Here is a 27323-nt window from a genome sequence, read left to right on the forward strand (position 1 = left end):
TCCAGTTGACTTTCAACAGGGAGGGAAAAAAGTCTCTAGAAAATGTGGAGGTGGTTTCAATGCAATTTTTTAATGTAACTCCCAGAAAAAGATGCCGGCACTGAAGGAAGAAGTAAGCATGTCACCAGCCACAGTGGGTGAACTCGTCTGGGAACTGGGTCTGCTTGCCGACACCTTAGCTGACAGCCTAGAGCTCAGCCAGGACGGGAGCGGAGTGTCGCGCCTTGGCGGTCAGTGGGGCGCACACCACAGAACACCAACTCCCATGCCTCATAGTTCTATTTTTCCTAATAGTTTTTTTTAAAAAGTGAAATTCCACGTCCAAAAAGGCTTTAAGATGATTTACAGAATGAAAACATACAACACTCAACATTTTTTTAATGACAAGGAAAAGATCAGTGGATAAGTAACTTCACCGACCGTTGGGGCAAATGAACACTGAATTTCTTTCGAGGTTTCCAGATAGCCGGGGAAAGTGGTCAGTACTTTTTAAAGTTTGTCTTCATTTCGTTTGAAGACACCAAAACATTAAAGGCCCTTTCTACACTCAGAAAGCTACCAAAATGATTTTGCATACGTTGCAAACCTAATGTGTGAGCACAGCTGCATTGCTAATCACAACACTGACAAATGACCACATAGAATGAAACACAACTACTGTGTCCTTAAAATCAGTGATTCCAGGATTGAGTGATTTTGGGGTTTTGGCAAACAAATGGTCCCAGAATGAGACTTGTTGGGTCCAACATCCTTTAGAATTCAATCCAAGAATGTGTCCTTCCCTAGAGGAAGTAAGCAATATTTCAGTGGGTTTTTTTGTTCCTTTTCTTTTCAAGCAGACCTCCTGACAAGTAAGAAGTCCTGCTTTTCCTGTTCAGACTGGCCCATATCTGAGCGTGTGACTTTTAAGACCTATTTGTCTGTGAGCAGGAACTCTTCATTTCCCAAACGCATCCCTGTGTCACGCTAAAGGACGCAACCCTTTCCTCCCAGCAGTCCAGGCCACCCCTGCCCTGGCCAGAAGACGCTGCTGTCTCTCCGGGCTGTCATCACCTAATAGCGGCATTTGTGCTGTGACCAGGAGGCAGTTTCAGCTGCATTTAGGCAAACAGCCCTGTCCTTTTAACACACATTAGGATGAGGTTGCTTCCTCAGTATGGGAAAGGAGTTCACACAGCAGCTGCAGGCCTAAGGTCTGCTTAATATTTGAGCCCCAAACCTGGAAAGACCATGCTTGGACATTGCATTTAAATACCCATTTCTTTATTAAGTGTATAACACTGGGCTGAGCTGTCACTACCCTCTAGTAGCCACATTCTACTGTTTGGAAGGTGGGGAAAAGGAAGAGAAGACACATACTGCAATAGGAAAAGAAGCAAACCAAACAATAACTTGAAAATAGACCAAAGCATTCTGCCTTTTACAAAATACATAAAGTGATTGATTGGAGGGAAGGAGACAAAGATTTATAGGCGGTGGGGTTTGACGTACAGGCTTTTAACAACCCTGAGAACAATGGTTCCCCAACATCAGTATGCCCAAGCATCACTTAGGAGTCACTTAGCCACCTGGCTCCCAAGCTGATCCTGACTGGCAGGCCTGCTCTGAGAGCCAATCCGCTTTTCCAACAAATTCGTCCACCACTCCCATCCCCTCCCGAGTTCCTGAGAGTCTAATACGAGAGCTCAGAGGCCACCCTCTGAAACAACTGCGATCCAGTAATTGTCTTCAATCTGGGAAGCTTTAAGAAATCTTCACAGCAGATCAGTTACACCACAAAGGAGGTGTGGGTTTGCAGGGGAGCAAGTCATCCATGTCTGGGGGAAGCTGAAGTTGAGAGACCTGCTGGAGAGACATTTGAAGCCAAAGAAAGGGGTTGAGTAAAGGCATGGGAGATGGTGATAGCAGTGAAGGTCTGAGGAATCAATCACAGGTAACTAGGTAGGACTAGAATGACAGGTGCCTAGTGGGGGCTGTATTTTAACTCATATGCCAAGTCAAGGACCAGTAAGAACTAGTGTACTGTGCACAAGGAAAAAAAACTCTATCCTGACCTAAAGCATTACTAGGGATTTTATGACCCACTTACTAATGGAACACAAACAATTTCTCCATTTCTGTCTAAGGGAAGTTTGTCTGGAGCATGAGCAAGTCTGAGGTTTCCCAAAGAGGCTGTGGTGGGAACTCTGTCTGCCTGGTGCTTTGGCTGTCGTTCTGAAAATCAGAACCCAGGAGGCAGAAAGTACAACATTGTATAGCATATTCCTCTGAAGTGACTAGCTTGCATCAGTTAATTTTCCAAAATATACTTTGCAATAAATTGTGAGTCAAATACTATGCACCTGAGGCTTTTTTGCATAGTCACTTAGCAAAGAGAATTAGCATCTTATAAGGAATCATTTAAGATGACAGTTTTCTCATCTACTACTGTCTTAGTCTGTTTGAGCTGCTATAACAAATATCACAGAGTGGGTGACTCACACAACAAAAATTTATCTCTCACAATTCTGGATGCTGGTATAATATACTGGTTAAAAGCCGCCTGGGAGATCATTTAGCCTAGAATTTGAATCCCAGCTCTATGAGTTACCAACTCCATGACCTTGGATAAACTCTTTTATTTAGCTTGCTAAGCCTCAGTTTCCTTGCCTGTCAAAGATAATATGAATTTTACCTACTGCATAAATTGTTGTAAGGATTCAATTGAATGACATATTTCACAGATTATTCAGCAGAATCCTGGCACATAGTAAGTACTCAATAATGGGTAAGTTGAACAGAGAAGACAAGTAGTGACTCTATAGCATCTTACTACACTGATGGACAGAGACTGTAATGGGGTGGGGGGGAACTTGGTGATGAGGGGAGTCTAGTAAACATATGTTCCTTATGTAATTGTAGATTAATGATACCAAAATAAAAAAATAACAATAATGGGTAGGTTGAATACATAATGGGGAAAAGACAGCCTCCTCAACAACTGGTGTTGGTAAAATTGGACAGAGACATGTAAGAGAATGAACTGGATTATTGTCTGACTTCATACACAAAAGTAAACTCAAAATGGGTCGAAGACCTGAATGTAAGTCATGAAGCCATAAAACTCTTAAAAGAAAACACAACAAAATATCTTGAATATAAATAAGCATGAGCAATTTTTTCCTGGAGGCAAGGAAAATAAAATACATCTCCTCAGGCAAGGGAAATAAAGTAAAATAAAAAGTGAACAAGTGGGACTACATAAAACTAAAGAGCTTCTGTACAGCAAAGAACACCATCAGCAGAACAAAAACGCAACAAAAAGGGAGAATATATTCATAAATGACTCATCTGATAAGGGGTTAACTTCCAAAAGATATAAAGAACTCATATGCCTCAGCACCCAAAAAACAAATAACCCAATTAAAAACTGGGCAGAAGACCTGAACAGACACTTCTCCAAAGAAGAAATACAAATAGCCAACAGGCACATGAAAAGATGCTCCACATCACTAATCATCAGGGAAATGCAAATTAAAACCACAGTGAGATATCATCTCACACCGGTTGGGATGGCCACTATTCAAAGACAAGAAATAACAAATGCTGGTGAGGATGCGGAGATATGGGAACCCTCCTACATTGTTGGTGGAAATGTCAATTGGTGCAACCACTGTGGAAAGCAGTATGGAGGTTCCTAAAAAAACTAAAAATAAAAATACAATTCGATCCAATAATTCCACTCCTAGCAATTTATCTAAAGGAAAAAAATCCCTGATTAGAAAAGACATATGCACCCCTAAGTTTACTGCCACACTATTTGGAATAGCCAAGATATGAAAGCAACCTAAGTGTCCATGAATAGATGAATGGATAAAAAAGAAATGGTATATATACACAGTGGAATATTATTCAGCCATAAAAAGAAAAGAATGTTACCATTTGCAACAACATGGATGGAGCTAGAGGGTATTATGCTCAGTGAAATAAGCCAAGTGGAGAAAGGCAAATACCATATGACTTCACTTATTTGTGGAATATACATACAAAGCAAAACAGAAGGAACAAAACAGCAATAATACACTCATAGACACTGAGAAGTGACTAGTGGTTAACAAGGTCACTTGGTTAACAAGGGATTGGGGCATTGGAGGGGAGGGGGAGGGAGATAAAGGGGCACAGTAATTTGCAATCACAATATAAACTGGTTGGGGGACAGGAGTACAGCACAGAGAATATAGTCAGTGATTCTGTAACATCTTTCTATGTTGATAGATAGTAACCTCACTAGAGGGGGGTGAGGATTTAATAATATAGGTAGCTGTTGAACCACTGTGCTGTACATATGAAACCAATATAAGATTGTATATCATCAAAATATCAATAACAAAAATAATAATTGGTACCTTAAAGTTTTTACAATAGCAGAAGTTGTAAACTTTTGTTTCTTAAGGGCCTGAAGCTCTTTAGTTATCACACCTTAGGTTACATCTAAGAGCTTTTTAACCAGTTGAACGGGTTACTCAATGTTCATTTTTTCTGCCATAGTCATGAAGACTGGATGCCAAATCATTCATTTTTTCCCCCAACATTTTTCAATTTAAATTTCAAACATACAGCTAAATTGAAAGACTTCTAGAGTGGACCCAACATATAGCCACCACCTAGATCCTACATGCTACTGGGGCATGTTACATGTTACAAGTCTACATGTTACTGGGGCTTGTTGTATCACTTTTCTGTTCATTATCATCCATCTCCCCAACACCATCTTTTAGTTTTGTATCCATTTCAAAGTAAGTTGCACACAGTTCCTTCTGAATACTCCAGCGTATCTATCACTAACTAGAGTTTAACGTTTGCTTATTATTTTTTTTATTTTTTTTTAATCACTAAATTTTAACATGAAGTATACATTGGAGATCATTCAATCTCATGTCCTCAAGTTGACAGGAGTGGAAACTGAGTAAGCTCATGAGTTCTCTGGAAATGGCAGTAGCTTTTAGAGGAACAATCCCAAGCAACATTCAGAGCCATGTTTTAGGATTTTCTTCACTTCATTTCTTTTTAAGACAAATTTTTAGGAGCGGTTTTAGGTTTACAAAATTGTAAAATTTACAAAATTAAGAGAAGAGTACAGAGATTTCCCATATACCTCTTGCTCCCACATATGCAGAGCCTTCTCCATTATCAACATCACTCACCAAAATGGTACATCTTTCTTACCAAGGATGAACCTGCTTTGACACACCACTATCATCCAAAGTCCACTGTTTACCTCAGGGTTCAGTTTTGGTGGTATATATTCTATGGGTTTGGGGAAATACATACATGGGATAACATGTATTCAGCATTACAGTCTCATAGAGCATTTCACTGTCCTAAAAACCATCTGTGCTCTGCCTATTCATTCACCCTATAATTCCCACCCTGGCATCCACTGCTCTTCTTACTGTTTCCATAGTTTTGCCTTGTCCAGAATGTCATATACTTGGAATCATATAGTATGTAGTCTTTTCAGATGGCTTCTTGCCTTAGTGATATACACTTAAGTATCCTCAGTGTCTTTTCACGGCTTGATAGCTCATTTCTTTTTAGCACTAAATGCCTGGATGGACCACAGTTTATCCATTCATCTACTTAAGGACATCTTGATTGCTTTCAAGTTTTGGCAATTCAAATAAGACTGCTGTAAATATCCGTGTGCAGACTTTTGCATGGACCTAAGTTTTCATCTCCTTTAGGTCAATACCAAGGAGCACAAACCCTGGGTCACATAGCAAGAGTATGTTTAGTTTCATAAGAAACTGCCAATCTGTCTCCCAAAATCACTGTACCACTTTGCATTACCAGCAATGTATGAATGTTCCTGTTGTTCAACATCCTTGCCTGCACTTGGTGATACCAGTGTTCCAGATATTGGCCATTCTAATAGGTATGTAGTGGTGTCTTATATTTGTTTTAATTTGCATCATTTGATTTTGAAAGTCCATTGTGGGTACTTCTAGAAGGAACTTTGGGCTGAATTGTGTCCCCAAAATGTATACGTTGAAGCCCTTAATCTCAGTGTGATGACGGTAGTTGCTCACAGGGTCTTTGGGAGATAATTGGGATTGGATGAGGTCATGATAGGATTACTATCCTTATAAGAAGAGACCAGGGTCACTTTCATTCCACCTTGTGAAGGTACCACAAGATGATGGCCAAGTGCCAGCCAGGAAGGGATCTTTCACCCAAACCCAACCATACAACACCATGATTTCAGACTTCCCAGCTGCCAGAATTTTAAGAAATAAATTTCTGTTGTTTAAACCACCCAGTCTATGCTGTTTAGTTATTGTAACCTGAGCTGACTACAACAAATGCATTGTAAACACATTGAAAAAGATTGTCTCTTATCATAGGCTGTAAATTATTGCCTTGCAGAAAAGACTAATGCAACCTCAACTTTTTGTTGAAAATGTGTCAGATGAGAGACCTCTTATATGAGAGACCTAGACTAGTCAAATCCGTAGAGACAGAAAGTAGAATGCTGGTTAACAGGGGCTGGAGGCAAGAGGAATGGGAAGTTACTGTTTAAGGGGTACAAAGCGTCAGTTGGCAAGATGAGTTCTGAAGCTGGATGGTGGTGATAGTTGCACAACAATGTGAATAATGCCACAGAACTGTACACTTAAAAAATGGTTAAAATGGTAAGTTTTATGTTATGTGTATTTTATCTCAATTTTAAAAAATTGTCACATAGTAACTAAGTAAACTAGAAAAGAAAGTATTACCCTTTGGTGAATATCATGTCTTAATCCACTATGTTTGTACAATGTTTATGGTTTATGAAGCACATCAGCATCCATTTCTTCATGTATCCATACAAAATCTCATGTTATTCCCATTTTATAGGAGAAGAAATTGAGGCTCAGCAAGGTCGTGGAGCTAGGAAATTGCAGTCAGTAATTAGACACTGGTCTTTCTCTAAAAATAGAGTCATTTCACTTTTTCAAGCACCTGGCAGCTTCAAGAATCCTTAATGGTAAACTATTCCTATATCACCTGGGGCTCTGGTATGTCATGGCACAAGTGTTTTTAACTCAGTTGGTTTACGAGCTTCACCAAATGGCCAGTCACAAGTTTGCTTTCTGCACAGCCCAGTTCATTGTACTGCACCTTTTGGCCAAAGACAGTGGGTCTAATGCTGGCCAAATGTCTTTCAGCTTTATGCTCTAAATAACAATTTTATATGAATGAAAAAAATTGGACAGATATTTCCATACTGCAAGAAAACTGAGAGTGCTTGCAGTAGAAGCATTATGAGAACCTGTGCCTGTTAGGATGCAGCAGTTATAATTAAGAGGAAAGGTAACTAGACCTCTTTAAACAATAAAATAATTTTATTGGTTTCTGTAAGTGTCAAGTTTAAAAGCCACATGAGCCTTGGGTCTGGCATTACCTAGAGGCTTGTGACAGGATCAGGGCTCCTGGACTCACTGCTCTGCCTTCAAAGCACTGGCTGCTTCTTCAGCTTGGCTGCTGTCCTGGAGGCTCAGTGGGCACAGCTGTAGTCTCACATCCACACACACTGTCCCAAGGAGAGATCGGCTTTGCCCCAGCATTCTAGGGAGGAGTGTCATTCTGGTTGGATTGGTGGCCTGTCACACCAGAACCAGTCCCTGAAGGCAGGGCAATGGGTGGGCCGACTGACTTGGCCGAGTCCTGTCCTCACCTGTGGGCCAGGGCAGAATCGCCTTTCCGTAAATCGCATGGTTCCCCAAATAGAAAATAGATGCCTTTGATGAGGAGAAAGGGGAAATGTCCATCAGAGAGGGATCAACAAGATTCTACTTCAGCACAGCCTCCCATACAGGGTGCCTGGGCCTGTGGGTGACTGGGTTAAGGTTCACTGAGAATTCAGCAGGCCTTGGAGCTCCGGGATCGGTGGGGGCAGCTGGGGATTCCCAGGCCGCCTCTCCAGCCTTGAGCTGCCGCTCGTGCGACACGAGTGTGACCACTTCCTATGTCTGCTGGGATGACAGGATTACACCTGAGGGCTCTTGATCCACGAAAGCAGTTTATCGACCATGTTAACAGACTCAGGCAATCTTCTCCTGACACTACTATTTTTCTGAACTGCTCTCTTATCTTAAATTTCCATTTCCAGGAAAGGCTGTGGAAAAACTAATTTGGACACCACCTAATCTAGGTCTGGATCTGAACATAGGGTAAAATACACACTTACCTTGAAAGCAAGGATAAGTCCTGGCATAGTCCTTTGGATTCCAAGGGCTGAAGGCAAAATGCAGGGTAGGTGGAAGGATATATCCCTCAGTAAAACCACATGTGGTTCTGTCTCACTCCAATTCTTAGAATTACAAAATGTCAGCACCTAATCTGCAGCTTAGTTGTGGTGAACCCTTTGGTGTACACTGACGGTGATGCCACGGAAGAACAGGGGAAGAAAGGGCCACCCAGAGTTCCTTTTCCTTATGTCTCTTCACCCAGACCTTTAGCAACATTGAGGGGCCTCGCTCTTTCCCATGTTCCCTCACCTTGCCTTCATTTCAGAGACCCTGGACATAGAATCTGGATAACTTGTCAGTTAGAGGTAAAATCAGGGGTGGGAAACAATAAAAAGACAACCTACTGTATGGGAGATTATATTTGCAAATGATATACCTGATACAGAGCTAATATCCAAAATATGTAAAGAACTCACACAGCTCAATGCAAAAAAAACAGATAACCCAATTTAAAAATGGGCAGGGGACTTGAATAGACATTTGTTCCAAGAAGACATATATCTAGATGGCCAACTGGCATGTGAAGAGATGCTCAACATCACTAATCATCAGGGAAAAGCAAATAAAAAATACAACGAGATACCATCTCACACCAGTCAGAATGGTTACCATCTAAAAGATGAGAAAAATAAGTTTTGGTGAGGATGTGGAGAAAAGGGACCCCTCCTACTCTGGCAAGCAGCATGGAGGCTCCTCAAAAAACTGAAAACAGAATTATCATTTGATCCAGCAATTCCACCTCTAGGAATTTACTCAAAGAAAAAATCTCTGATTCAAAAAGATGTATGTACCCCTATGTTTATTGCTGCATTATTTCATACCACGGAAGCAAAGATATGGAAGCAATCCAAGCATCCTTTAATAAATGAATGGATGAATAAAATGTGGTATACATACATAATGGGATATTATTCAGCCATAAAAGGAAAGAAATTCTGCCATTTGCAACAACATGGATGAGCCTAGCAGGTTTGTGCTAAGTGAAATAAGCCAGGCAGAAAAAGACAAATACCATATAATTTCACTTACATGTGGAATCTAAAAACAAAACAAAGCAAACAAGCAAAACAGAAATAGACTCATAGACACTGAGCAGTGGCTGGTGGTTATCATGGTGGAGGGATTGGGGTGGGTGGGTGAAACAGGTGAAGGGGACAAAGAGGCACAAATCTCAATCATAATATAAATTAGTCATGGGGGATGAGAGTACAGCATAGAGAACATTTTAGTCAATAATTCTGTAGCTTCTTTCTATGCTGACAGCTAGTAATTTCACTAATTGGAGTGAGCATTTAATCATGTAGATAACTGTCAAATCACTATGTTTTATATTTGAAACCAATATAATATTGTATATTAACTATAGTTTAATAAAAATAAAGATGAATGGAAAAAATTCATGCAAATAATTTTAAATTGTGGTTATCCTTTCCTTCAAACAACATTAAATAGCAAATAGAAAACACCATGACATGTCAACAGAAAGGAAAAAGATTTACATTTTAGTACTTTTAATGGTATTTTTCCATTTTTTGAAGGGACCCCACATATGTGTTATGCACAGGACCCTGTAAATTACAGAACTGGCTCTTGGTGAAGACCTACAATTGAAAGTCTCCTGTTAGGAGATTCTGGAGCACAGCCAGAATATAGAACCTGGCGTCTATTTTAAAGGCTTCCCAGGACTCTATTCCTGCCTGCCTGCTTCACCTTTGGCTAAGGGAGTCCTGAACACAAAGGAAAGGTTTTCTGTGCACAGAAGTTATCTGCCTTACATAGTTGCAGCTCCCTCTCTCTGTCAAATAAGACTTACAGTATCCTTCAAATATCCTTGATGTTAAAGCATACAGTTGCCCAGCTACTCTGGAGTTTTAAAAGCACTCTATCCTGACTTCAGAGGCTACACATTTTTATTCCCTGGAGTCATAGGTTCTTTCCTATCCTGTTTCCAAATGTCCCTCTGATTTCTCAGTAAGTTTACAATTACAGTCATTTTCCTAACCAACTACAGCTTTTCCAGAAGCGCTGGCCATCCTCAAAAAAGCCTTGAGGTCCTCCCTCTTCTACCTCCAGTGAAGAACATTACCCCTAATTTCAGCAGGGCTGGCCTGGCCTCACTTTCTGCAACCACAGGACACAGTGCACCCCCTCTTCTGGCCCCCAGTCTCCTCACAGCACCACCCCACTCTCATCCCCACCCCCTGCATCCCCTTCACATCAATTCCAGTTACTTCTACAAGAAACAAACACATGGACTCTCCAACTTAATGTTTTCAGATAGGGTAGTCTCTTCTCTGGACTGAAGCATCATCTTCAAAATTTGTAATAACCTTTCTGATAGTTTAGTCCAAAGAAAAGAGTCATCCCATCATTCTGAGACCCTTAAACTTTTTATTTGCATCCTGTCATTCCACAAAGCTCTTTTTATGGTTATAATGATCAGTATTTTATGGAAATTTTATAACCTACATTGTTATCAGGTCAATATGTATTATTATTTATTTCCTTAGAAAATTAGAGCTGTCAGAGGCCAAAGAGGTCGTCTAATCCAACTCTTTGTTTTACTGGTGAGAAACCAGCTTTGGGAAGTTGTGCTGGTCTAGTGTTATACTGAGTTCTTCTGCAGTTCAACTCAGTGCTCTTCCTTCTGAGTCAGGTGGCTTCTTGGCTAGTGTATCAAAATCACAAAAGGCCAGAAGTTTCCAGGCTGGCTGAATGCATCTATGTGCAGGGAAGGTGGCACACACCAGCTCCGTGGGGACAGAAATTCCTGCCCTCCATCCCCATCCAGACCCCGCCTAACATACCTCTTCATCTAGCTGTCTATCAGTACCTTTTATAAAGTCCTATATAATAAGCTGGTAAATGAATAAAAAGGGGGATAAAGAAAGAAAAAAGAAGGGCAAAGAATGAAGAAAGACAATTGAAGAATAGCAATTTTCCTTGAATAATTAGGGAATGAAGCAAAAGCAGAACCTCCAAGAACAGGCAAATGAGATTCTATTCAACCAGTTATTGTTTCTGGTAAAACAAACTGACTGTGCTCTATGACAAATATTCTCTGGGAGATCAAAGAGATGAGGAAACTGAGGCTTGGAGAAGTCAAGTAACTTAAAAAGGTTTAAGAGATGAATCCAGTTTTCTCATCTCTTGTCAATGATTTCCTAAAAGTCCTTCTGCCTCCAAGAAAAAAATGAAAAAATATACCTGTTTTCATTCCACATCCATAACAAATTTAGCATCTTTCACAAGAATACAAAAAAAAAAAATCATGAAGTGAGATTATCTGCAGAGTATTCCTCTTATGTGAGCCCAGAGGAGGAAAAAGCAAATCAGAGGCTCTGGATGGTCAGCCCTTTAGTAAGTAACTAAAAGGGGTGCTGTTTTGACCATTGCAGAAATGATGCCAGTGGTAAAAACTCAGGCACCTTGGTTTGGGAGACATGATGATTACCTCACAGGCAGCATAACCACCACCCTTTTCTCCAGCCTACAACCTATTTCTGAAGCCCTCTCCCTTCCTCCTACAACATCCTCAGGCAGAAGGAAGCAAAGGCAGCTTTGGAAGTGGGGAAGGGCTGAACAGCTGCTGTTGTAAGAAACCAGGACAGGCAGCCTGGAGGGCTACACGGGGGGCAGAGCCAGAGCCTGGCGGGCCAAGATCAAAGGCTGGGCCTGGGCTGAGAGCATTCACCTGCCAGGTGGCAATGTGCAGGCAGGACTCTGATCCTGGCCCAGGCTGTGGGCGGGCAGCGGTAGCTTCCTCCTAAGACGCAGCAACAGTATGCAGTTGTAGGTCCATCTGCTCTGCTCTAAAACTTTTTAAGCGTTTCCACTTTGTTACTTCATTTAATCTTCTCAAAAAACTTGAGATTTAGGTATTTATTTTTATCAAACTTACAGATAAAACCCAGGTTTAGAGATGTGGAATAACTTGCTTGAGGTGACACAAGTTCAATCCTTTTTCACCTATGGTCCCAGTGGTTCTAAGATACCTCCCAATGCAATGTAAAAAATAAAGCATTTTTAAAGTCCAAATACGGAGGCATAAAATCCTGGAAGTTAAAATTGTATGGGCTTTGAAAGAGAAATAAAGCCCAAAGACAAGTATTAACCTGTAATTGAGTGCGAAGGAAGAAAGGCCAATTAAAAAACACTAGATGCCATCTGACCTGCCACCCTTGCGCATGGTGTCTTGGTAAGGGACACTGCTGTAGGTCTGTAACTCAGAGTTCCCAGTCCACTGCCAGAGTCCCAATTAAAGTACCCAGACCTGTTGTCTTCTGAGTGTCATCTTCTTGGACAGACTATGCTGCCCTTCATAGCTGCCTTACTGATGACAGAGTTCGCCTAAACTGAACTGCTGCTTCCGGTTACTTCCAGCATCAGGCCAGCAGGCAGTCATTTGTATAACCACATAAAAATCATTCGAATGAGCCTCGGAGCCCTCCCTGAATCCGTTTTTTAGAGATTTGAGTTACAAAGAAGGATAAACCCCTGTATGTTAAACGAATGCAGGTTTAACATTGTGACACCCAGTATAATCATGGAAATCACCTCTCCAGGAAAACAGGCAGTTGTGTGAACGCTGTGGGCAGACAGAGAAACAGGAAGGCTGAGATTAGTGTGTTTTACAGTTCTTTTGATGTTTCCGGAATCAACTCTGGAAGAAGCCGGTAAGGCTCTGAGGGAGCCGATCAAAGGTACCTCTGCAGGTTCAGGTTAACACAGAGTTGGTGAATCAGAGCAGCACCGGCCTGTGAATAGCAACACATTTCACCAAATAAAGTTAATCTCTTAGTCAAGCTTGGAGGTGGCAGTCCTTTTAGAGAATTTACTCAGGTTTAGTTTATTCTTGCTGTATATTAGGGACTTCGAAGGGAAAATGCTTTATTTATTTATTTTAAAGCTGATCTTTGCCCCCAGGGTGTATACCATTTAAGACCTCTGGCTGTAATCAACACACTGCCTTGTTTCAAAAAAGGTGGCAAGGGTTGGAGGAGAGAAGAGTGGCAGGCGTTGTTATAAATTTTCACAAAATTTTTAACTGCCAGGTATTATTTTATGAAGCTAATACCTTTGCCCCAGAGCAGTCCCTCATTTCTATTTGGGGAAATATAGTTTAAAAGACATCATTTTTGCACAGAGAAAATCGAAAGGAGCCACGCAAAGTAACTATAGCCACTAACAAAGTCTAAAGATTCTGAGTTGAAATAAAAAACTGAAACGTAGTGAAAAAGGTAGTAACAAGGTGGTGGGCTCAGAAAGCGGATATTTAAAAAGGGAAATGCAATGCACTGAATAATAAATTAAGTGTTAAGACTTACACTGGGGAAGCTACAAAACAGATTTTTTGGCATCGGAGAGTTCATTATTTCAGGTCCTGGCGAGTCATAAGATTTAGGAAATCAGAAGGATGTGTCAGATCCTGCAAGTCTCCCTGAGAAGCAGCTGTGGCCAAAGGGCAATGGAATGGGGGAGGAAAGACGGAGTGCGAGGGCAGTGTTCTTGGAAAATAAAACTTGTATCTGATCATCTGCCAAAGGGACCGTCAGAGATTTTCTGAACAGTGTGGTAAAAATGGGATGCGTTTCGTATCAGGCAGAGTGTGTGGAAAGAGCGTCGGCTTGCAGAACCACCTAGTGAATGTGACTGTTAAGGGCCGGCAACCACAGTCATGCTGAACATGAGTCTGTTCCCCCAGCTGCATAATGGGAATGCAATCTCATCAGAGCTGTGAGGACTAAATGAGATATGCACATAAAATGTTCAATAAACGTTATAATAATAGTATAATAAATAAATAGTTCAATAGATATTGTATCCTTTCCTTTACTAATTAACATTTTTCATTGCAATACTGGATTTACAGATGATACCAGAAAACATTACAATTAGGACTGTTGATTAGAGAATTTAAAATAAGTGATATTCTAGGATGTAGAGATATACTATCACACAGGCTGGGAAAAAAATGTTGACTAATGTAATACACAGTGGCTTTGGCATAATCATTTGAATAAATCAAATTTCAAAGCAAAAATCATTGGAAATGACTTTAAAGTGACAAAACATGAATGATCATATAGGGGAACAAGTCAAAGATATATTGTTTTTTTTTTAAGTCATGTTAAAAGTTAAATGGCTAATTTTTCTTTGCTGTATTTTTATCTATTTAGTCTCTGAAAGCCCTATCCTCCCATTAAAATTTGAGAAAATGTCTTTAGAGTGTTAAGTAATAATATTAGCAATAATTAGAGACGAGATAATAGAGCTGAATTTGTTCTAAGATCATAAATTTGAGTGATCTAATCAAGTGGGAACATGTTCCAGTTTTGGCAATTTTACTTATAATTACAATAGTTTGGAGTATTCTTTTTTTTAAAGCTGGTAAATCTTCCTAACAGTTTCTCTTCTGAAACCCCTCAATGGTTTCATTTTCCTTACTTGTATGCTATTAACTAAACATCTGTCTATAAATGCATTCTCTCCAAACCTGAGTAAATTCCTACCACTGGATTGGATCCCATTTGTACATTATCCACAAGTGCTTCAAAGGTTGTACATTCTATTGGTGTCAGTAAAACATTTCATTCAAAAACCCTGCTTCCTTGACATTCAATGAAATCTCTGTAGTACTCATCACTTTATCATGCTTCTCTTATTTGTCAGCTGTCCTGTGTGACCATCAACTAACCATAAGTTACTATTTCTTCGACCAAAGTATTTGTTGAATATTTTCTCTTCAGTTTCTGAATCATCTCATATGGCAGTCTGTTTTTAGTTAGAGGTCAAGACTTGACATCTTCCTCTTAGTGATCTTAATGAGACCTAAAACCTGATTTCTGAACACTACTTTTTATACTCTGGCCAGTTTCCAAAAATAAGCTTTATTTCTTAGTTTGATATAAATGCATGTTTACCTTCATGCAGTGTTAGGTCTGTTAGTGGCTTAGCTTTACATATTGCATGGACTATACATGTACTATAGTATAAGCCCAGTGCCAAGTATCAAATTTATGTCAAACTCTGTAATTGGTTACATTGACCTGGGTGGCCAATTCTATAGCAAATTACATTTCTTCAACAAAAATTGTCTAATGCCTCAGCAAAATATACTACAAAAATTTTTTTTAGGTCTGGAAAGATAACAAATTGTCAACTCCTACTGTTCTACTTATGAAAAGAAACAATGCCTAATTTCAAGAATGATCTAGGGCGGTGGTTCCCAAACTTGTCTATGCATTAGAATCACCAAGAGTTCCTACTAAAATTCCCAGTCAAGCCTCAGGTTTGTTTTTTTTTAAGCTTTCCAGGTGATCTCAATGTGTGGGTGAGTTGGAGAACTCTGGATTTAGTTTTAAGGTAACTATAGTAAAATCAATTTCTGGAGTCATTTCTTTACAGACTAACCTCCTACAAGGAGTAATAATAGTCTGAACAAAAAATTAAGCTAACAAAACATTAATTGGAGGCCTGGAGAGTGACCATAAAGCAGGCAGAGGCTGGAGATTACTGCGGAAGGAAGGGAACTTCAAGGGGTAAAACGTACAAGCACGTGGCTTGATGTCTAGGTCACTCCTCATTCTTCAGGCTAGGGATAGCAGAAAGCTGCAGCCTTGGTTTGAGATGTAAAGGGCAGAACTGAGACTGGCAGAGTAGATGGGAATTTAGGAGAGGAATTCTAAAGGAAGGAGCTGCAGAAGGAACAAACCTCAAACTCTAAATCTAAACTTTCCAAAACCGTGAGTGGTTTGTGTTGGAAAATCCCAGGGGGCCCAATGAAAAGCAGCAGCTGGAAGCTGAAAGAACTGATTAGGGATCTGAGCTACTACTATTTGCTAGAGGGGACACAGAATTTGAAATTTCAGTCCAGCCAAATGAACTGCCTGCCAGAATGAAAGTAACACTCTTCAGAAGAATGTAGCAGAATCTAGAATCATTATTAATGTAATATGCATAATGTTCAGCATATAGAGGAAAAGGAAAAACACACTAGATAAGCAAAAAAATATGTGAACTTTTTGAAGTGCAAACTAACTCTGATTATATGACATATTGTTAATTAACAGACTAATACTGTGAGACAGCTATTACAAGTAGCTTTTAAGGACATATACTCTTAATTAAATGGTGAATCTCAACAGAGAAACAGGATTTTTTAAAAAATGAATCAAATGGGAATGGACGCTATGTGTGAAAAATACAGTAACTGAATGAAAATTCACTGGATGGGCTCAGCAGCAGATTAGAGACTGCAGAAGAGTTAATGAATTGAAAATAAATTCATGAGTTATTCAATATGAATGATAGAGAAGCAAGACTGAAGAAAAACAGAGCCTTGGAGTCATGTACAATAAACTCAGGTGATCAGATATAAATCTAATGGAGTTCTAGAAGAGAAAAGAAGAAAAAAATTTTGATTAAATGTATAATAGCCAAAATTTCCCAAATTTGCTAAAAAACAAAGCAAACTCCCAGATCAAATAAATAAATCCCAAGCAGAATAAATACAAAGAAAACTACACCTAGGTACTTCAGTCAAGCTGTTTAAACCCAAAGATAAAAGAGCCAGAAAACATTACATACAAGAGAACAATGATACAAATGACAATTGGTGCCTTATTGGAAACAATGGAAGCCAGGAGACAGTAAACGCCTTTAAGTGATAGAAAAAAACAAAAAGCAAAACCTGTCAACCCAGAATTCTATCTTTAGTGAAACTATCCTTCAAAGATGAAAATAGCGGAAGTCATTTTCAATGAATAAAATGAGATTTGTCACCAATAGGCTTGCACAATTCTCAAGGAAATTCTTTAAGCTTTAGAGAAATGACATGTCATTTGTATTCACAAGGAATGAAAAGCACCAGAAATGGTAAATATTTAGAAAATATAAGACTATATATACATCTTTTTTCAGTTGTTTAAAAGACATATGCCTGTTTAAAACAGAAGTTTTAACATTGTACTCTTGGATTTCTCACCTATCCAGTATAATACACACACAAAATAAAGGAAGAGAGAAGCATGAATGGACCTATACTATTGCAAGGTTCTTTATTTTGTATGTAGTTATATATAAACCCTAAATATATTGTGATAGGTTAAAGATGTATATTGTAAACCCTAAAACAACCATTAAAAAATAGTTTTTAAGCCAATAGAAAAATTAAAAAACACTAAAAATATTCAATTAACCTGTAAGTTAGGAAAATGGAGAAAAAAAACCAAAATGGTAAACTAAATCAAAACATATCAATACATAAGTGTATTACATGTAAATAAATCATAAACACCAAGTAAAAGACAGAGATGGTTCAGCTAGAAAAAAAGCTAGACTTACGCTATTTGAAAGGAATGAACTTTAAACACAAATACACAAATAGGTAAGCCAACGAAGAAAGATGTATCAAGTACTAAGCATAAAAATCATTCTATTTGGCTTCAATGAGTAATTAGTGTTTTGACTTTCAATTACATGTACCTGTTTTCTTAAAAAATGCTTTACATTACACACCAGTTTTATCAACCAGGATCTATAGCAACCTCGAGGGAAAAGCAAATGGAACAAGGAATTTGAATGATTTTTCTAAAACTGGGTTTCATTTGACTCTTGATATTTTTCCTTTAAATTACTCACATGGCTTCTCTTCCCCTTTATAGTATGATTAATGAAACATCTTCACAAAGGAAGCCTTTCAGGATTTGTTCATCTTCCTTACCTGTACTCCAAGAATTTTGGTCTTTGATCTTCAAGAGCAAATAATGATTCTTAATCACCTTTATTTCATTTTTTATTTTGTTCCTTTTATATACTTTCTTTCTTTTTTGGTTTGCATCTCTTTTCTGTGACCCTGAAATGGGGCCAGCCAACTCAAGGCTGATGCGGCCTTCAAAGATACACAGCTCACAGGATACAGCACCCTTTCACTCACTCAGTATTGGAGCTCTGATGATCCCTCAGCTTAAACAATTCATAATTGGGACAGGGCTGGAAAGAACATGACTGTAACAAAGAAACCTCATACTAAGCATGACTACAGAGAATGATTTTGTGGCATGCGACAAATCTGCTCAACCATGTAAGTGAAAGGAACACCATCAATTCCCTTCTGGCCATGCTGGCTTTGTAATTGTCTATCCCAACAAACTTCACTTGTGTGTGGCAACATATTGCACAAGCTGCGGCCTTAGAAAATAAACCTAATACACTAAGAATCCCACGGGAGACAAATCCCCAGTTACTTCAGAAAATGTTCTGAGGTGATTTCTGTACAAATTAACACTCTATTTGAATACTTCATTGTACCACTGAACAGTTTATTTCAAAGGGTAGTGTGGAAGAGAAGTAAATCTGAGGGTGCTTGGGCTGTTTACTTATGAAAAAGTAAGCTATGATCAGGTGCTTTTTAACCTTTCTTTTCAACACTTGCCATGCCTTAAATTATGCAGGACAGATCACCAAGGGAGTTAGCGGTTAGTTAAACACTGATGGAATGATTCATTTCAATTTGTTGGGCAGTTTTAAGTAAAGGTTGAAGGGCCTCCTATCAAGAGTAAATATCACACATCCTGTTTATACACACTGGCTTGTTTGTTGTCCACAGTTCTTCAAAGAGCTGGTGACAGCCCCCTAACTCATGCTCCACCCTACCCCCAACTTCCTGCACCTGGGGGTGCTATATTCTTACTCATTTTTGTAAGTGTCTCCTTCAACAAAATACTCTGCATTACAGTAAATTTTAAAGAAAATACTTTATTACGTCATGAAAAAAAGGGCATCAATCAACTAGATTCATACTTGTTTGAAAAAAAAATTGAAAATTTATTAATTAGGGAGTTTGTGGGCATCCTGTTCCACACTGGGAATGAGAAGATGCTATAGGTTCTCTAAGTATTGCACAGTCTGAAAAAACAACAAAAAAAGGGAAAGGGAAGAAAAAATAAAAATCACATGATCTTGGGAACCATCTCACATTATGAATAATCTACCAAGAAACATTTTAGAAAGAAAACTCTTTGTTTCTACAGTAGCTTTGAGTTTATAGTTCTTGGAATGACTATTCCATTGAAGACATCTCAGTAACAGGAAGCTTCATTTTAGCAATCCCATGTGCAAATATTAATAAAAAAATATATAAAATAATGCAATTCATCTCTTGCCATCACCCCGGCAATCATAACATTTGTGAGAACTGTTTTACTGGAAGAAGGGTTAAGCCGTAAGTTTGGCCTGACGCTCCATCTCTGCAGCCCTTTTGAGTGCAACATCCACGAGGAGCTGAAATCCGCTGAAGTCCTGGTTGAGGTCCGGTGGAGTAGGGGGAGGAGTGTTGAAAAGACCATTCTGTGTGTTTGTGCTTGGCCCAGATTTACATGTGTCCTCTGGATATATGAGAGAGGTGTCTGTAAAGTTGCTGGCTGCTATCTGCTGAGTATCTGTGTTTTGTCCCACACCAATTGGCTGGCAAAGAGAGAAAGGTACATCTTTCAATGCAGTCACAGTGGTATGACAAATCACGGACGGGCGAGCCAAAACTGATCCTGGAGATGATGGCTTAGGAGACAGTGGCCTCCGTAGGGCTGGGTTTGGTCCAGCTGTACAGGAATGAAATGGGCTCTCCTCTAAAGCTGGCATAAAGTTTTTGATGCCCATTGCTGACTCCACAGAGCTTGCTTCGGAAATCTTGGCCCCACGGCGGGAAATTGTGAACTGATTTGGATCTTTGCCATCTTTTCTCAGCATGTCTGGGAGGAGCCTGCGGCGGGCATTGATGAACCAATTACAGACCTGAAATCATATGGGTACACTTTAACACTCAGCAAAGACGTTTTGGGAACCTGCCACCCCGGATGGCCAATTGATCTCTCTCTTTGCATTAAAGGCATGAAAAGGCTTATTGGAACTTACAGTTATTTCAAGGTATTTGAGCCCAGCCAAGAAAAAAGAGCAGCTTCCTGTCATAAACCTCCTCTTCTAGTACATATTCCCCTTTTTGTTTCATCACCCTTCAACCTTCTCAAGAGGAAGAAAAAGGTACAAGTTCTCAAATGTCTGAAAATGATTTTAGGGAGGGAAACTTCCTTTTAACTGCCTCCCATATTAACCTGTTACTTACTATCGCAGTTTTAAGTTAATCAACTACAGGAAAACCTTTGCTGTATGAGAAGGGCCACTCCTCCCAGTTACTGATTTTTACCAGATCAAATGACTGTGTCAACAGACACAGCATGAATTACCTCACTGAAGTCTGTCCTTGTTTAAATATCAAACCAGTTTCCTGGGCAAGAGAGTAGGATTTAACCTCCTTTTTATGTTTGTTGCATAAAGGCAGGCTCTTTCAGGCATTAGAAGAAATTCTGTTTGACAGATTACTGTCAAGTATTTGTTTCTCTAAATAGCCAGTCTTAGCTTTTAGTGCTATAAAGTTAACAAGAAAGAGATATTCCTTTTTTTTCTGAGCGGGGAGGTGCTTAATGACTTGACATACAGGAATGCTATAAAATGACTTGAGGTGGGGGAGGACCCGTGTGTATACACCTGTGTTCCCTTTCCTTACCTGTAGTGTAGATAAGTGTGTCTGTTGGGACAGTAATGCTTTTTCTTGCTCTGAGGGATAGGCATTGTATCGGTGCTCATACAGCCAATCTCGGAGAATCTGAACGGATTCTTTGGGCAGGTTGCCCCTTCGCCTTCTCTTGCCTGAGCCAGCAGAAGAGGAGAGATCCAGGGGGATGTCCATGCTGTCATCATCCTCAGTCTCACTGCCAGACACTGCAACAACACCTAGCAAAGGACAAAGGCCTTTTATCAGTAGAGCTCCTCATGCAAAGCTCCCTTCTTCTGACCATTCATATAACCACATTTTCTCGGCTACCTAGAGCCAAAGCCAAAGGCCTGTGTTTTCTGTCTTGAGATACCAGAGCACATTCAAAGTCTCAAGAGTTAAGTTATAGTCTAGAGTCTCAACTAATCACCAGATGGCTGTTCATACCTACTTTCCTAAAGGATTTAACTTCTCACATTCCTTTTGAATGAGGCTCAGAAAAGTCATCTAGTTCAGAAGAGGAGACAAAGTGAATATAGCTTGCCACATGGGAAACAGGAAAGGAGTTACAGCAGATGGAATGTGTCTAACAACTTTCTCTTTGAGTTCACTGTTAACCAGGTAAAACAATGAGTGTTCTAATATACCTTTTAAAATGCTGTTCTTCCCCCTTCTTCCATTGAAGGTTTGAAATTTTTTCACTGATAGATAAGGAAAAGCACACACGGAACCCAGTTAGCATTCTAAAGATAAAATGTATGTCCAAATTTTCTGCCAAATCCACATCATTGCTTTTTCATGCTAGTGAAACCAAACATCTAACTTTTAATGGACAATTGTAGGCACCTTTCACTAAATACAACCAACGACTGAGTGCTCAGTTTCGTTACAAAAAAATATTCCACTAATTGTACATTAGCAAGATGTCAAAAGACGCCTAATACAGAATTAAGAGTTTAAAATTTCCATGAATTTCAGGAGCCAGTTTAATCTGAACCTAATACTACACACCAATAAACAGAGTTTGGTCTTCAGTTATTCCATGACAAAGAAAACTGAATATGCAACTCCCAGAGGAAACTCTCCTTTGTCTCTAAGTACTTTAATCCTTCCAGAAATTTTAAGAATTCACAAGCCATAGAGAACAAATATCTACATCGCACATACAGATGGGGTTCAAGAGAAGCTCAGACCTAGGCCTTTTAGATATTTATCCATAATTTTGAACTTTAAAAAACTCGAATTGAAAGAGCTATTAACCCTCCTCCCTTTCAAAACTACAATAGGCAACTGAATGACTAAAGAAATCCTCTTTCTGAAAACAATCTAGAACTTTTAAAATATAAATGAACTATGAACTACGGCATGCTTGAAAACACCGGTATTTCTATATAAAGGAAATTAATTAAAATAAGAAATTTAAAGGTATGCATTAACTTTGTTCACACAACTTTGAGTAGTTGATCTAGATAGGAAATAAAAACATAATATTCCTCATAGTGATAAATTATTCATTGTATTTTAAAGAAAAATTTAAAAAGACATCCTTTTAAGGCATATTAACACAATGAAACTCAAAAGGCTCCTCAATTCAATGATTTGCTGCTGAGATACCTTACAGTTACTGAGTCTGACTTGGTAACACATTTGTAGTTTTCGACTGCAGGGGGCAGAAGGTGCTGAGAGGGAGTGTTCACAGAAAAGGCAGATCCTTCCAAAGACAAAGTAAAGCAAGTTCTAACAAAAGAGTAGGAAAATCTTGCAAATTCATTTCAGCTCAAGGCTTAGCAAACAGCTATCATTAAACCACACAAGAATCCTAAGTTTTAATTGCTATGTATTTGCCCTTTCCCTTCTCAAATTTCATTAAACTGCTTAAAAAAAAAAGGCACATTTAAAATTGAAACCGCTTTCACTGTTGAGGGGAAGACGAGGAACTTTTAAAACCCATACTTAAACCTGGCTAAAGAGCTCTTAATAAAAAACTTAAGAAATTATAAACGAGATCCTGTTTGACATTTGCTGTGCGAAAGAAACCTAGCTTTTAAAAGAATGTGTCAAGTAACCAAATGACTAAAGCAAATTTGAATAAAGCAATTTGTTTAGATTATTTAACGTCTGAAAAGCCAGACATTCTTCAAGGCTATTACCCTCCTCCCTCTTCCTAATCTAGAAAAAGAGCTAAAATTTGCTCACTCAACAGTGAATTCCCAACTGTAAATTGATAATAACAGAGTTTGAAGCAAGCAAACAAAAAAAATACCCTGAAGCCTGCCCTTTGATCTGCTTACTTAGTTTGACAAGAAGCCTGTTCTTTTAGAATAGGTTAGTGACACACAAAGGCAGGTTGCAGTTAAGCAACACCAGACTACGGTGTGACTTTACTCTGTTCTGAGTTCATTTAAATAAATGAATGCCAGGCCTCTGAACCTCTTTAACAAATATTTCCAATATGTGCACAAAAGCTGAAGTAACAGGAAGTTAAGACTTCAGTTCCTTGGCTCCACCAGCTGATTATTTCACTGCTGAAACCACGTTTGCTGCTGTCAGGACTGTTTTCATTAAAACTCTCCCTCCGGATTGTGGCTCAACTTGGAAAAACAAAAAGACTTTTCCACGTTACTCATTTCCTATTGTAACAGAGCTTTTGAAAAGTTTCCCGGTTACGACTTGTTTCCAAACGTCTTGCTTTGCTTACCCTTTAAAAAATGTGGTGGGGGACGGTGCGGGGATCACAAGCCTCTTGTAGTTCATCCACATACAAGGAAATATTTAGAGAGCCTCAAGATGGCCTATGAATCCCACAGCTCTAAAAAGCCATCTTTTCTTCATAGGAACTCGGGGTGTAGGAAGTGGGGGATGTGGGGAAGACCAGAGAGAGAGAGATTGTTTACCTGGACTTTGGGGGGAAAAAAATCTGAAAGATACTAGAAAGGAATCTACAAGTAAGAATAACCGGAAGAGAAGTTACAGCATATAATCAGAAAAAGTAAATCTAACCTAACAAATTTCCTGACCAGTTTCTCAGAAGATACGACACGAATAGTACTTAACACCCCAGGCACTAACTGTCAAGTGCGCTAGGCTGGACCCAGACACACAGCAACTCTAAAACAAGAATTACACATTGTTACAGACACTGAAAGAAAAAAAGACTTCGGGGATTTTCTTCAGTGAACCTACCTTCTGCTGGTTCTAAAGTCGTCTGAGGAGATCTTTTGAGCATCGGCCGCTTTCTAAGACGAGCCACTATTATCGCAAGCCAATCCTACCAAGTCCCGGGCTGTACTAGAGAGTTTAAGGCGCTTTTGTTTTCACGAAAACTTGAAAAGGTTTTCAGAGACTTATATAAAACAGACCTCCACAAGCCAAGAGGAGGGACAGAGTTCTTGCAGAGTGCGGCGGGGGCGACTCCGGACGCCGGCCCCCTGCACGGTAGTTTTAGGCGTGCGGGTGCGGGTCGGGGGCCGGGACGGCGAGGGCGCGCCCGGGGACCGGGAGGGGGAGGGGGCGGCGCGAGCACCGCCGCGAGCTTTTGTTCCTGCGAGCTCCTCAGCCCCACTGCAGCCCGCCCTGCAACCTACAAGTTAGCGAGCCGGAGGACTTCGGAGTTTCAGATTACCAGAAACTAGAAACGAGGCGGTGAATCTCAACACCGAGGGGTCTGCCCACCCCACAAAATATGCCAGGAAAACCTAAAAAGGGAAAGAAACCTGGGCAACCTCTGCAATCTCCGCTCCCCCGCAGGGGCTCCCAACCAGCCGCAAAGTTTCCCCTACAACACGTCACCTTTCATTGTTTCCACGAGCCTGCGCTCAGTAGTAGGCCCTTGAGCGCCCGGGGCTGCTGACGGCCCAGCGGGTCTCAGTCTCGGGGTGGGGGTATGCCCGGGAGTCCCAAGTGGGGAGCGCCAGGGAGGGCGAGGAGCGCTGGGGTTAGGGATGAGGAGAGCCTGCGGGGCGGGGACCCCGAGTGCTGCACCCCGGGGGCTAATCACGGCCAGCTCCACGGAAGCCCGAACAATGGGGGGAGCCCGCCCCCGGCGGAAACCAGCTTTGCTTTCGGCTCTTAGGAATCACTCCTCAGAAACACCTCCCCCCTGCCACGCACCCCAGTCAGTTTCACTAGGAGAAAAAACGCCTTCCAGTAAGACCTGTCAGTCTTCCCCGAGTTGACACGGCCTGCCAGAGGCCACGCCGGGCTGTCTGTCCCCTGCACGCGTTTTCTCAGCCTGTGAAACGTCCAATCTCGAAGGCCCCGCGTTCTCACCGGCCCTTGGGGAGGGGCGCAGGGAGTCCAACCACCAACTGCTGCGAACGCCCCGAGTTTGGGCTTTTTATTTCACTCTGGCTGAGAGAGACCACGAGGTGAGAGGCCCAGCGTGTGTCAGTGACCAGCCCAAAGTCAAACGAACAGACTTCCGGGGTAAAAACGTGGCCGAGGGGCCTTGAGGGGTTTGAGACTGTCTGGGTTTAACACAACTGTTTTTACTGTAATTTACTGGACTAGTCTGAAAGAATGTTAGTTACAAAAACTCGGGGACGTTCCTGGGCATGCGCAGCAGCGCCTCCCCCCCCACCCTCCGGCCCCGCTCCCGCGCTGGCTTCCCCGAGCGATTAACTTCTGTTTTGAACCACTCCACATAAATCACAACAGAAAAGCCAACTCCGGCTACCACGGAATATTCGGGGGTACTTCCCAGTCGGGGACTCAAAAAGTTAACTTCAAAAGGGAGTTCACACTCTTTTACCTTTCATGGTGTTTCTTTTTTTCTTCCCCTTTCTATTTTGTTTTTAAACCACACTGACGGCAAGTTTTAGTTGTAACGCTTCCAGACCGCCTCGCGGAAACAATGACAGACTCACTCTTTGCACTTACAACCAAGCCAGTTTGTCACAGTTGGACTCATTCTGACTGCATTCCGCTTTTAAGGTGCTCGCCCTCAGTCCTCACTCTTCATCGTGCCCCAAATTCCTCGTGGGAAAACTTTCAGAGGCTGGGAATTTCTTAAAGTCTACCTTGCTAAACCTACCGACACCCGAGGGCGATCTGGGGGCCAAAGTCGCATTCCTTCAATTGTGAAAATACCCCATCCCTAGAGAAGAGTGCCCGGGCCCAGCTGGGAGTGAGTGGGGGCCCCGGAGCCCAACTTTCAAACAAAGGCGCTGCGGCGCCGCGGTCCCGGTCGCCCCAGATCCCGACGAAGCAAAGCGGGGCGAGGGACCCCCCGACCTGGGCCCACACCCCCGCCCGCGAGAAACAGAGAAGCCATGCGGCGGTTCCGCGAAACATGGGGTGTCGATGAGACAATGAAACTTGGAGACGCACAAACAAGGCGGTGAGCCTGCTTCTTGACAACGTGCCAGTAGCGTGGAGAGGCCCGTCTCCCCACAACAGCCCCTCATGCTGTGTCTAGAAGGTAAACAGCAACTGCCGTTTAAGACGCAGCCTCAACAAAGAGAGCCGCCGCGGTTCCAGCCTCAGAGCCCCCGGGCTGAGAAGTCCACCAAGTCACTCTCTCCCCAAGCCCAGCGCGGCCCCGCGAGCACGTTTCCCCAGACCTGGCGGCCACAGTGCGCACAGTCTGCGGAGCCTTACCTTTCTTGCTTTTCATCCTGGAGCTCCCCTTCCAGAGCCAGGCAATACTGGGGTCTCGAGGGACAAGGAGTGGGGGTGAAGGGGACAAGCGACTCTCGGCCAACTCTCCCTTAAGTTCTAGGACAGGCTCCGGCCGTTATTGCTAAACAAGGCGTTCGGATCTCAGGCGCCCGCTTCTTGGGTGGAATTCGAGTGACACTTGGGCTTCCTCCCGCCGGGATCTTCTGGCAGCTAGCCGGGGGCTCTGCCCCTCGTCCAACTCACTCCCCTCCCTACTCCGGTCCTTTGTTCCCCGCTCCTGCTCGGCGCACCTCGGTGCTGTCAGAGAGGCAAGGAGGGAAGGTACTGGAGGTCCTGCCTCCGCCCCCAGCCGCCCGCCCTGTCCCCCGCCCCCCCCGCCGCCCCTCCCCCCGCACCTTCCAGTGGGAGGGCTACACCAAGCGGCGCCTCACTCCACGCCTCCCTGGCCGCTGTCACCCGTTCCTCGTGGGGGCGGCTGAGCCCAGAAACCAGATCCTTTCTCCCCGCTGCGCGCAAGCCGCCCGCATCCGCGCTTGGCGACCGCGACACGCCGAACGCCGGGTTTCTTCTTTGGGTCTTTCTTCCCGGGGCTGGCAAGCGTGCGTTCGGTTAGGAAATTGCAACAGATGGAAAAAAGGCCGCCCCGTCCTTCCCCTCCTCCACCTCAGGGAAGAAAAGGCTCCCCTCTCGGTTTTTGACAGCTGCCCCAAACTCCACCGTCCCGGCTCTAGCCGCAGAAGAAGACAGCTGCTTCTGATTCAAGGGGCGGGGCACCGCAGGAAAAGTATTCGGGACAAGAACCAACTTCTTCCAGAATGCGCGGCTGCCATTGACACGCGGGCGCGGCGCGTCGCACCCTTCTCCACCCCGGGCTCTTCCTCCAA

At 41.7% G+C, this 27323-nt stretch overlaps 1 protein-coding gene across 6 annotated transcripts; it reads right to left on the reverse strand.

Moving 5' to 3' along the window:
- Positions 1 to 19012: 19012 nt before the first annotated feature.
- Positions 19013 to 27158, reverse strand: TGIF1 (TGFB induced factor homeobox 1). 6 transcript variants are annotated; one of them, XM_036905857.2, is made up of 4 exons: positions 26835 to 27153; positions 26419 to 26736; positions 20833 to 21059; positions 19013 to 20063 (listed from the first exon to the last, which is right to left on the reverse strand). In XM_036905857.2, the coding sequence occupies exons 2-4, from the start codon at positions 26432 to 26434 to the stop codon at positions 19488 to 19490; spliced, it is 819 nt and encodes a 272-aa protein (XP_036761752.1). In that variant the 5' UTR covers positions 26435 to 26736; positions 26835 to 27153; the 3' UTR covers positions 19013 to 19487. The 6 variants fall into 6 exon arrangements, with proteins under 6 accessions (XP_036761752.1, XP_036761756.1, XP_036761755.1 ...); XM_036905861.2 differs by lacking the exon at positions 26419 to 26736 and having other exon boundaries at positions 26835 to 27158; XM_036905860.2 differs by lacking the exons at positions 26419 to 26736; positions 26835 to 27153 and adding an exon at positions 24974 to 26375.
- Positions 27159 to 27323: the final 165 nt, after the last annotated feature.

The sequence above is a fragment of the Manis pentadactyla genome, chromosome 6 (assembly GCF_030020395.1).
Source record: "Manis pentadactyla isolate mManPen7 chromosome 6, mManPen7.hap1, whole genome shotgun sequence".
NCBI classification, from domain to species: Eukaryota; Metazoa; Chordata; class Mammalia; order Pholidota; family Manidae; genus Manis; species Manis pentadactyla.

Coding starts and splice junctions, on each gene's coding strand:
- TGIF1 (XM_036905855.2), bottom strand. CDS start 24,046: ATGCTCAAAAGATCTCCTCAGACGACTTTAGAACCAGCAGAAG. Junction 21,060..24,003: donor GACTTTAGAACCAGCAGAAG/GTAGGTTCACTG, acceptor GTCCTTTGCTAG/GTGTTGTTGCAGTGTCTGGC. Junction 20,064..20,832: donor CACACTTATCTACACTACAG/GTAAGGAAAGGG, acceptor ATATGATTTCAG/GTCTGTAATTGGTTCATCAA.